Source organism: Lathyrus oleraceus, chromosome 4 (assembly GCF_024323335.1).
Source record: "Lathyrus oleraceus cultivar Zhongwan6 chromosome 4, CAAS_Psat_ZW6_1.0, whole genome shotgun sequence".
Classification (NCBI taxonomy): domain Eukaryota; kingdom Viridiplantae; phylum Streptophyta; class Magnoliopsida; order Fabales; family Fabaceae; genus Lathyrus; species Lathyrus oleraceus.
The window spans coordinates 47,763,844-47,776,664 of record NC_066582.1 but is presented as its reverse complement, the minus strand read 5'-3'; the positions used below and the strand labels follow the sequence as shown (position 1 = coordinate 47,776,664).

The window sequence follows — 12,821 nt, the reverse complement described above, 5'->3', positions numbered from 1 at the left end:
ACACCTCCGTATAAGCTAAAATAGGAACCTCTGTATCAGTTTGAGCAAGACCCCCTGTATCATCCTAAATTGTCACCTCTGCCTCAACATCATCAGTAATGGCAGCATTTGGTTCACCATCATGATTTTTGTCCTGTCTAACTCTGCCTCCTCTATGTTAAAGAGTACGCAATTTACGAGGCTGTTCAATCCTACTACGATGAGAACTGGTAGGGACTACTCGAGGCGTTGTTGTCTACATATGATTGTCTATGTCATCTCTTCCTCATCCACCAGATCACACCCTACATATATCGATAATTTTAAAAATCTAGTATGCATGTATGTGTTTTTACCGATATTTTGTAAATATACGGTGAATATATACATATTTATCAGCTATTTTAAAATTGTCAATAAAACCATATCATATCCATACCGATGTTTAGAAAAATTAGGTAAAAATGCAACCAAAATATTGCATTTTTACAGGATATTGCTAAATTGTCAGTATAAAACTATAAATTTGGTATAGAAAATTTCAAAAATTTGATAAAAAAATGCATGGTATTCTCTAAATATACGATATTCTATAAAAAAGAAGAAGTAAATATAGATAATTTAAAGAAAAACATAATTTATTTGTAAATATTCAAATGAAACCTAAGTTTTTCCTAAAAATTTGGAATAATGAAAATTTGAATTTGAAATTTTGATTTTTAATTTTAGAGATTATGTGAAGGTGTGAAGTTCAACGTAAAGGTGTTACGTAAAATTTCTCTTATATCTCCTTTGCTGATCACTAGGGTTAGAAATGAGCCGAATCGATTCAAACTCGTTTCAGTTCAGTTTGATTCGATAAGAATTTGGTTCAATTTAAAACTCATCTTCAGTTCCACACAATTTTTTTAAGTTCAAAATCGACTAATTTTAAGTTATCGAACAATTCAGTTCAACTCGTTAGGTTTATCTTCTTAATTTCAACTCGTTGATTTCACGTAATTAAAAGCTATTTTTTAAAGTCTACTTTTTTTATATTTAACATTTTAAATTATTAATTTTAAAAAAAAAAAATTAAAATAAAATAAAAGATAGTATTTGAATGGCTCAAAAATCGACTACTTCAAAAATTACACAATTTTTCATAGATATAAAAATTTAATTCAAAAATTACTCATCTAGAGTATAACTTTGTCTCAAAAAACCACAACTCATCTAATTTTTTTATTAAAGCACATTTAGCACATTTATCATATAAATCATTATTATTTTAATTTAATGTATGAGTTTTATTAAATAAATAAATTTAATCTTTAATCACTATATATAATTTTTTATATGATATTGATTTTATTTATATAATTATTTTAAAAAATATTTTTCTTATTTGAAAATATAAATTGTCAATTAAAATTGTTAGATTAAAAATAAATAAACGATTAAGATTTAAAATAAGTATTTAAACCTATCCTTAAGAGTTAATATAACTTTTGTTATATATAATAGAGTTGACTTATAAACTTAACTAATGCATAGTTAAAATTCAGCTCATTTAATAATTATTTTTTTAAGTTTAAATTTTCTCATTCATAATTTTTCTTTTATGAATTTAATTTAGCGCCTTACTGACCACACAAATAAATTATATTCGTGGCTTTAATTTACTCCTTCTCCTTTTGCAAAGACTGTGATAGTCCAAATAATTTTAGAAACATCTTCGTTAGGTAGAAAAGTTGATGGAACTATAATTGTTTATTTGCAAAATAAGTGTGTTAACAAGGTGTTTCTAGCATCATTTTATATTTTTTATATAGAATATTAATTTCTTTATTAATAAGTCAAAATAAATATATTTACAATTATTTATTATAAAATATTCAAATAAAAAAAGTAAAATAATATATGGAATCATGATAAAAAAAAAAGGAAAAATATGTGACATTATAGTATTAAATATTTTTTATATTTATTTCTATGGTTTTCAAAATCAACCAATATTATTAAAAAATATTAATTATCCTAGATAAATAACCAAAATTATTATATATACCGTGAAAATAATATCTTACAATATGAACTTGATTTAGACTTATTTATAATTTCTTACCTAAATAAAAAACTGTGAAAATAATATCTTACCATATGAACTTGATGTAGACTTATTTATAATTTCAGGCTTACTTTTTCTATTTTACTTAATTTATTAAAATGGTTTTTCTATTTTAAATTCAAATAGTTTTAATTTGGTCTTAAATTTTTAAACTTAAAATTGAGGATATATAATAGTATTTTTAGAATTTTAAAAATAAAAAACATAAGCTACATATTCTTAAAAAAATGTACATGTTATGCAAAAATATATGAAAAGAATTAAATTCTTTTTTTTTTGTAAAATTTAAAAATAAAATATATAAGTTATCACTATTAAAAAATAGACATGAATATTATTAATTTTTTCAATACAAAAATGTAAAAAATATCAAAACTTTTTGAATTTGAAATAGAAGAATTAACTCTATAAATAAGATAAAATAAGAAATCAAAATTATAATTAAGTATTAATTTTATTTATGGATAAATTATTTTGGAGAATCCAATTTGCAGTGCAATAACTTGTTACCAGATTTTACTTACTTTCTTAGTCTAACTTAGAATTATCAAGATCCTATTATCTGTTAACACTAAAAATACTTAGGGTATAGGTTTTTGGATATCACCTTAAGTTGCTTCAAAGTTTACGGAGAAAAATTGTTTTAACTAAATTTAAGTTTGGATTTAGGTTTTTTGGATTATAAATAAATCAGTTGAATAATAAAGACACTAGTATCTATCTCAAATCTATCATATTTATTTTATTATTTAGGTTATTATTTAATTTTAATAATTTATAATATTAAATATATGGTCAATATTGTAATATTTTGATTTGTATTTATTATTTAAAATATTTTAAATATAGATATGATTTTTATTTTATTTTATTTATTTTATTGTTTACAATATAATTTGATTTTGAAAAAAAAGATTATAAAAGAAATGATTTTACTAAATGGATGGTGGTGGATTCAACTTTAACCTTGAGAAGGGTAAGACGACCTCTAACTCATGGCCTCCAAATTAGAGGGGTTTCATTTTATTTTTTAAAAAAACAATATATAAAATAAAATAAAATAAAAAAATAAACATGAATTTGTCAATGACCTAATAGAAACAGAGCAAATTTAAACAAACATGGTTGTAAAGATTATGGATTCAATCCTTTTGATTTTTTTTTTTTTAATTTACAGGTGGATTCGATCTTTTTGAATTCATTTTTTTTAATTTACGGTTGCATCTATTTTTTCTAATTACTGTTACAAGTTTGATCCTCATGATTTTTTTTTCTAATTACTATTGTATCCATTTTTTCTACGTTGCATCTTTTTTTTAATTACTATTGCATAATTTTTTTTATTATGATAAATGTTAATGATTTAAACTATTTAAAGATGAATACAAAATATAAAAATTAAATGTAATTGAAGACTTAATATATTTTTTTCATTTTTTAATTATTGATTTTTTATTTTATTTTGTAATTGTTAATTTTTCATTTTGTATTTGTGATTTTATTTATTAATTGTTAATGATCTTTTAGAAACTTAAAATATAAAAACTTAGATGATGAATCTACTTCAAAATAATATTTTGAGAAAGACTCTTTTTAAGTAATTAGAAAATTTAAGTTATATGATTTTTTTTATAGTTTAAACAATATCTTGAATTTTTTCTTATTTGATTTGGCTAATATATAATTGTATTTTTTATACATTAATTTTAATTATTAAAATTATATTTATTTTTAATTTAGACATTTTAAAATTAGAATATAGTTTTTAGGTTGATTGGACATTGTCCTGGATAGTGACACGTGTGATTATGTTTTATTTATTTATTTTTGAAAATTATTATCATCGTTGACGAGTCAATATTATGTACAATGTTAGTGTCACGTACAATGTTGGTGTCGTGTACGATGTTGAAGGCGTGCGTACCGTTAAAGTTCTCGTTGATTTTGTAAACATGGAATGAAGTATTTATGTGAATGTATAAAGAATTCTTGCATTATTTTTCAAGAATATTTAGCATAAGGTCGTTCTTTCTTTGTTAATTTTATCATTTCATACACATTTGTAACAATCACTCGCTTTTACACACTTTGAGTCAATGTTATGAATACTTAACAATATAATCTAACCATCCTATGTTGTTTTTCAATTTTATCCATATCTTATAGATTGCCACTAGAATTTTTTACGAAAATAACCCAATTTTTCAAGGAAATTCACAAAATAACCTGATTTTAAAAAAATTCCCAAAGTACCCCACTTTTAGGAGGAGGCGCCAATCCAATTGGCGACTCCTCTTAAAAATTTAATGGAGGCGTCAATTGGATTGGCTAGGGCACATGCCCTAGCCAATCTAATTGGCGCCCATGTGTATTTCTTGAGAGGAGGCGCCAATTGGATTGACACCTCAGTGTAAAATGTAATTTTTTTTGTTATAAATAGATGTGTTGTGTGAATCATTGTTCCACATCTCATTTCATCATTTGGCAATCGTGTTTGGTGTTTGTCGCCGATACGGAAAGGTGATTTATGCGAGAGACAAACCTCAGATGCTGATGCTGTTCTGGAACATCACCACGTTCGATCAACTGAAGAGGGAGCTGGTTCGTTGGTTAGATGGGAGAATACCAGAAGGGGAAAAAATTAGAAGTATTGAAAGACTTGACAATATCTTTGGTTGGGTGCGAATGAAAACTGATAAGGATGCTAGGGAAATGATGTTCGGTCGAGATGACATCAATTTGATTGTTGTAATCAGTTAGAAATATTTCTGTTTTCAGTTAACTTATTTTGTACTGATGTTTGTTGTGAACCTCGTTGTAACAAAAACTTTATGATATATAATGATTGAAGGATACAGAAATACAATGTTACAAAAAGCTTATGACCAAGATGATGCTCCTCGATTGGGACAATTGTTCTTGTTGTGTCTTGGTTGACGATAGATACTACATAATCTTATCATTTTATCTGTCGAATCCATTTCTGTCCTGATACGTGTGTTTTTTGACCTTCCTTTTTTCTTTCTACGCATCTCGTCGTTGTGCCAAACTATATGACCTTCGTATGGAGGCCAGTATTCCTCCATTGGTAGTACAAAGAAGCTTTTATTATATACATTCATGACGGTGACGATCTTGTACACATCAGATAAATGGTTGTAAGCGTCTTGACGAGTATATGTGCATGCTGCAATGACATGGGAGCAAGGAATGCGGAAGGCCTGGATTTTCCACAGTAGCACAAACTTCTGTTTAGTCTAACATCATAGGCTAAATTTGGTCTCCCCTCGTTGTGGTCCATTGTTTTCTGGACGCTGAAATTTTGCCTATGACGGTTAAAGACTGTTACAGCGTGTGTGCTATCTTTGATGCTCTCCTCTTTCATGACTTTCATGCAACACTCACTGAATACTTGCCCAGACATTAACACCGCACTCCATCTTTCACCTCTAGTTGCGAACGTAGAAGCCAACCTATAATAGGTTGATCTTACCAAGGAGGTTATTGGCAAATTTCTAATTCCTTTGAATACCCCGTTCATGCATTCCACAAGGTTTGTTGTCATGTGGCCCCATCGAAAACCTCTGTCAAATGCCTTTGTCCACTGCTCTACTGGTATGTTATTCAGCCATCTTCCTGCGTCTTCATTAGACAATCTAATTTCATCACGATAATATTGAAATGACGGCTGAGTTAGAGCATACCCAACATTCACCATCTTCTTGCGAAGATTCTTATCTTTTATTGCACACATGAAGTTTTGTACAATATGTCTAATGCAATAGACATGGGTAGAAGGAGGATCATGCCATCCGTTGTGATGGTTGTTGTAGGCACTCTCAATGGAAGCATGTCTATCAGAAATCAAACAAAGATTGGCTTTTGGAGCCACATGCGTTCTGAGATGTCGAAGAAAGAAACCTCATCCATCGGCCGTTTCACCTTCAACCAGAGTAAAGGCAATGGGAAAGACATTGTTGTTGCCGTCTTGTGCAACCGCCATAAGCAAAGTACCCTTGTATTTGTCGTATAACCAAGTGCCATCAATTTGAATAATAGGTTTGCAGAATGCGAAACCTTTGATGCATGAGTCAAACGCCCAAAAGAGACGGTGAAAGATTCTATTACCTGTAACACAGGTTCCTTCTGGCATCATTGTTGGCAATATCTCCATAATTGTCACAGTTCCTGGGACATATGTTTTTAGTGCCCATACAAATCGTGGCAATTCTTTGTATGAATCCTCCCAATTGCCGAATACTTGTTCAACATCCTTTGTCCTTGCAATCCATTCTTTCTTGTAAGATGGAGTATAATTATATGTTGTTATGATATGAGATATAATTATACTCACCTTCACTGATGGGTCTTTATTAACCAATGGCAAAATGTCTTGACATATTAATGCAACGCTTAATTTACGGTGATCTAGTTCAATGTTAGTTGCAATGCAACTGTGAGGTGGGTCCATTGAAGCCATCTCCCAAGAGTCGTTTTTTTAAGACACAACCAACTGAAACTTACAAAGGATGTTACGATATTCGATGACATACCTTCTTGAATCAGTGCGTTTCACTGTAAAATCAGCAGAGTTGTTCATGTGGAATTTTTTGATAGCTCGCACACATTCTTCTTTGGTATGAAATATGTCTCCGACCTTTAATTCGCCTTCTGACTGTGGATACGGGTTATAGAAAACACTGTTGGATGTTTCATCGTCATGCAGATCCATGTTTGTCATATGTTGAGGCAGATTGTAGACATAACTAGGAGGTATTGGCGGTGGTTGATCATTATCTTCAATGTCGTTGTTCAACATGCGATCAACCTGTATCTCGGTCTCCTCTTCTTCTTCATCAACGATGTTCACTTCTGCTTCTGGGTTAACGTCATCTGACCATTGTGGATCAAATTCACCAGATTAATCCTGACTGGTTATTTGAGACTGCTGAGATGGTATACATGGTTGAAGAGTAATATACAACTCAATACAATTGCAACCTGAATGTTCATGACTAACAAAAATGTATTCAACATATTCATCATCACGTACCTTAAGCGGGAAAAACTTGCATTGATTATTTTCAAAAAATATTGGATTTTGATACGTGATCTTTGACACAATACCCGATCCTACACAAAATTGTATTCTTTTTCTTCAAACACAAGAAGGTCGCATTTCTCTTGATCGTAAGTTGAATGGTATCAGTGTTTCGAAAACAAAAACCGTATAACTCATACTCGTATGTTTCACCGTTGCAGTGAACGTTGACGCTGTATTTTGGTGAAGATGACATTGTGCAGATGAAAAATATTTTCTTGCTGTAGATGAATGTGGGTTGAGTCTTGGATGTTGATAGTAAGACACTTAAATAGGTGAGTGATTTGTCTCACATGCAAGCTAGTTCGAAGTGATGTGTCTCACATGCAAGCTAGTCCGAAATGATGTGTCAACCATGCAAGCTACTCAGAAGTGACATGTCCAGCATGCAAGAGAGAGTACATCCACGTGTCACACATGCAAACACACACTCCAAATGAATTGGTGCCTCCTTTCATTCCTTGCACATGGGCGCCAATCCATTTGGCGACACCTTATCTTGCATGCATGCAGACCTCGAAACCAAGCAATCAGACCTAGGTGTGTCATGCATGTCCCTATGGAGGCGCCAATTTGAATGGCGACACCATGTACAAAATTCACATGGGCGCCAATTCAATTGGAGACCACATGCAAACACAATTTTCCATGCTCTAATTCATTTGCCTATAAATTCATCCACACAGTCAACACTTCTTCCACACCATCACTCACTACTTCTTCTACAATTTCATATGCAACAACTTCTTGTAGTTTCATCTGCACCAACCGCTTTCATCCCCAAAAAAATGTCTATCCTCGCAATGGGCGAATCACATAAAAGAACGGTTGCAAACATAACAACTTATGTAAGCGTTTTATTGTTTTGTTATTTGTTTTAATAGAGTCCCTTTTAATAACATATCAACTTAGTAAAGTCTTTTCTTCTTTCTTTTATAGGATGTTTCAAGGTTCTTGACCCGGATCCATGAATATGTCCATATGGACCCAATGATTCAACCTTATGTTGAACTCGCCAATTTTGATCATATAAGCAAGATTTTGTCTTGGTCGATAGATAAAAAATTCATTCTCGCTTTGTGCGAAATATGGCGTCCCGAGACACACACATTCTGGTTCCCAACCGGTGAGTGTACCGTGACGTTAGAAGACGTCTACATGCTTTTGAGACTGCCCATTGAAGGTAAGGCTGTAAATGGTAAAACCAACTATGCAAATTCAATTTGCATGGACCTCTTGGAGACTGACTTGTTAGATGATAACTCAAGAGGTCAAGGTATACTCCTTTCACGCCTTAAGTCATACTATAACATTTTATACTTAGATGAGCATTCTACCGAAGATGCTCGAATAATAAAAACTAGGTGTTACATTATGCTTTTAATTGGTTCTTTTTTATTTTCCAAAGGTAGTGGTTCTAGTATGCATATTATGTATTTACCTTTACTTAGACATGTAGATAGAATAAGAAGTTACAGTTGAGGATCTGCTTGTCTGGCCCATCTCTATAGCTCTTTATGCAAAAACTCACACAAAGACACATCTACCTTTTCTAGATGTGTTGTTTTGCTCCAAGCATGGGGTTGGTCAAGACTACCTTCCCTAGCACTCGTCAACAACAACCCTTTCACATTCCCGTATGCACAAAAGTAAGTTGTTTAAATTGCTATATATTTACTTACTTCTTTAAAGATTATTATCTCTAACTAATATTTTTACCTTTTTGGTGCAGATGGTTTGCACGTGGTATGAGTTATAACAGATGTCCTAGACATTGTATTACTCAGTATCGCAATTTGTTGGATCACCTTCGACCGGCAGACGTAAGGATAATAACCTCATTATTTCGTTATAATTTGTTAATTTCTTCTTCCAAGATTATAATCCAATTTTCTTTCACATTTAAGTTCATTTGACGTCCATACCTAAATTTTGATCATGACCATGAGGTCAACGCTGAAGACGCGGCCGTATGGACTGCATGCACACCGATAATACGATTCACAACAGTGATCGTGTGAAGTTGCAGTTTGGTATGCCCCAAAACATCCCAGATCCCCCAGTAAGCCTAGGAGAATGGAATATGCGCAAAATTAACAACCAATGGAACTTCAATCCATGGAAAAGCTTCGCAAGATCGGAGTATCGCAAATGGAAGCACCGCCATGACCATGTCTTAACTGGCGCAGTCATGCCAAATGAAGAAAAACCAAGTCGTACTTATATGGATTGGTACAGATCGATTGTTTTTCAGTTCATCGCCGAGGATATGTACTTGTACGACCCACGCCAACAAACTTACACACCAGACACCTCAACATCTAACCCCCAACAACATTGTCAGACCGGATACACATAACCCCCTGTCCGTCAAACTTTCCGTTCCACCAACACACAAACATACAACCAAAACATGCCATACACCCAACCCCAATACCAAGAGCATACCCCATACCACCATCAACAAATTGATCATCAACCTGCGACCCAACATCGCTTCGCACCCAACACATCACCCTACCAAAGCCGCCTTAGCCAGAACACCCAACAATCATTCAACATCAACCGTCCCTCCTCCTACCATAGCCAAAAATCCCAAACCTCACAAAACCAAAACCTCCAAAAACCCTATCTATACCAAACACCCCAACAATCTTTCCAACCTTTCCTCGACACATCATTCACACCCATGTCCCCCTTCAACCGTCCCGGTCGCCCACCGATGAGTTAAACACAACCCAACTACTCTGGCATGGGTCATGAACTCAACTATGGCGGTACACCCTCGATGCATACTGAAGACTATGCCGATTTGTCTGACTATCTCAACAGGCCATCTCCTGTAGTTGGTAGTGACGCTCCTGGGCCCTCAGATGCTCAAACACCAGTAGTGAATCATCAACGTGGGTTAGGGCCACAGGTTAGGGTAGCTAGGGGATGTGGGACCAGAGGTCGGTTAGGTGATCCCGGTCATCACCATTAGTTTTTTTGTGTAAACGGAAAATTTTATTAATATCAATTGGTCCTATTTTAAAATTATGTATCACGTAGACCATTTAGCAAAAAAAATTGCATTTTACACTAAGGTGCCAATCCAATTGGCGCCTCCTCTCAAGTAATACATATGGGCGCCAATTGGATTGGTTAGGGCAGGTGCCCTAGCCAATCCAAATGGCGCCTCCATTGAATTTTCAAGAGGATTCGCCAATTGGATTGACACCTCCTTCTAAAAGTGAGGTACTTTGGGATTTTTTTTGAAACTAGGGTTATCTTGGGAATTTTCTTGAAAAACAGGGTTATTTTCGTAAAAAATTCTTGTCACTAATACATTATTATTTTCTTGATAGTTAGTCATCTATTATCTTCTTCGTAGTATTTTGAAAGTTTTTAAATTTTATTATGTTGACGTCAGTATTTGATATGTTATCAAGAAATGTTACATGGTAATTTTCACTTGTGACTAACTATATCAAGATTGATCTTAATACTGTTTTCATTATTTATTTAAACTTATGAAAAGGTTCTCGTGGTATTTAGGTAAGAGGAGGAAATAATTATACCTAATGTCGACGGGTGTCGAATACAGGGATTTGACATAGAAGTGAGTGCGGTAAAATATTTTTATTTGACGAATACAATAATATTTTTTTAATTGTATTTTTTTTATTAAGGATCATTTTTTATTATTTTCCCTGAACCTCTAAAAAGTCGAGACTGACTCTATTTGGGGAGGTAAAAAATGCTTCTATCCGCTTCGCCTAGTTGCTATGCCTAAATTGGACATAGTTATTAGCAGTGAAATTAGGGATGGCAAAAAAAACCCGTATCCACGAATTGGTTAACTTAATGGATATCCACGGATAAAATAAATGGGTATTTAGTTATTCGTTTTATTACGGGGCAGGTAACTAAATTATTTTGTTAAATATGAAATTATTATTATTATTATTTTGTTGCATATGAAATTATTATTATTTTGTTGAATTTGATATTATTATTTGATAAAATAGAAAATAAAATAAATGTGATTATTTTTGTTATTATTTTCATATGTTAAATTTAAAATTATTATATTTTTGTTTATAAAAAATAAAAAAATTAATTATATTATATTATTTAAAAAAATATTTAATAATAATATTCATGATATCCATAAATTCTCATGGGTACTCGTCTCAAGGATACCAAGATGTGGATCCAACCCCCTCCCCCACCCCAAACTTATATTTTGTAGTCAAACTTAAGATAAATTATAGTTTTTAAAACCTAACGTCACAATTCAATAGTTCAACATTTTTACTAGGGTGACTAAATGGATAAATTTGATTGATCTATATTTAAATCATAGTGATGTATTAAAGTACACTAAGGCCATGGGATGATCATGAAGACATGGTCGGAGAATACATAGTAAAGCTATGAGATTCTAGATTTTAAACAAACATTAAAGTAATCTTTTAAATTTATATAACATAAGTTGAATGAATTGAATCATTCCATATTTTAAAATATATAGAATGGACTAAATATATTATTACATTTTTATATAATAATAAATTGAATAAATTATTTATGACATGAAATGACATATTAATTAATCAAATTATCACTTATATTTTCCACCCATTGGCTCACTGGTCCAATTTTAAAAATAAACCAAAATCTAAATAAAGAGTAAGGAAGAAAATTAACAAAAATCTACTACTAGTATATTAAAACAGCTGCTTCAAAAACAACTATTTATTTAATTTATTGAATAAGAATAAATAAATAAAATTATCACCCTTTTAATAATAGTTTTAAAATGGCTGAACCAATATCAAGCAATTTATGTAAATTATTAGTCTTATCACCTAAAGGTGAAGCATTTGAGAATTGCTTGTTGCAAGAATCAATTTCCTTTCCAGTATAACCCATAGAGTAAATGGCAAGTCCATAGTTTTTTTTCTTGTTTATTCCATCAACTGCTTGTGGAAGAACGGTTTTCTCTAATGGAATATATGTCTCAGCACAAATAGCATACTTTCTTTGCAATTCAAGATCTTTGGTTTCTTTAACAAGACCTTGTATAAAGCTCAATGTGTTAGTAACACTTTGTAGAATGCCATTAATCATAATGACTGCTATACCATTTGCATCACTTTTGGCTGCTTGAGGATTGGAATGTATTGTTGAGCTGCATAGGTCAAAGTTTGGCGTCTTCTTGCATATGTCATCCACCAGATCATCAAGAACTGCATCATTCGTTTGAGTAGAGGACTGTGTGAGTTGGAGAAAAAAACAAGAAAAGAGAATAATTTGAAAAAATGACATAGAGGTTGGGGTTTTTTTCATTTTCTATTTGGACTAGGAATCAAGATTGTGTTGTTTAAGTGGTATGATTGAATCACAAATATTGTTACTTTGGGTTCTATTTAAAGAGTATTTTAAAAAATTTGTTTGACCCATTATCACTTTCTTATTCTTTTCCAATTTTTAAAAACTCTTTTTAACAGGTAAAATAGACACAAATAATATATATATATATATATATATATATATATATATATATATATATATATATATATATATATATATATATATATATATATATATATATATATATATATATATATATATATATATATATAT

The 12,821-nt window shown here is 31.5% G+C and overlaps 1 protein-coding gene across 1 annotated transcript; it reads right to left on the bottom strand.

The window, feature by feature from the left end:
• Positions 1-11,915: 11,915 nt before the first annotated feature.
• On the bottom strand, positions 11,916-12,558 carry LOC127073161 (cell wall / vacuolar inhibitor of fructosidase 1-like). The gene has a single exon (XM_051014281.1). The coding sequence runs from the start codon at positions 12,522-12,524 to the stop codon at positions 11,970-11,972; it is 555 nt and encodes a 184-aa protein (XP_050870238.1). The 5' UTR covers positions 12,525-12,558; the 3' UTR covers positions 11,916-11,969.
• Positions 12,559-12,821: the final 263 nt, after the last annotated feature.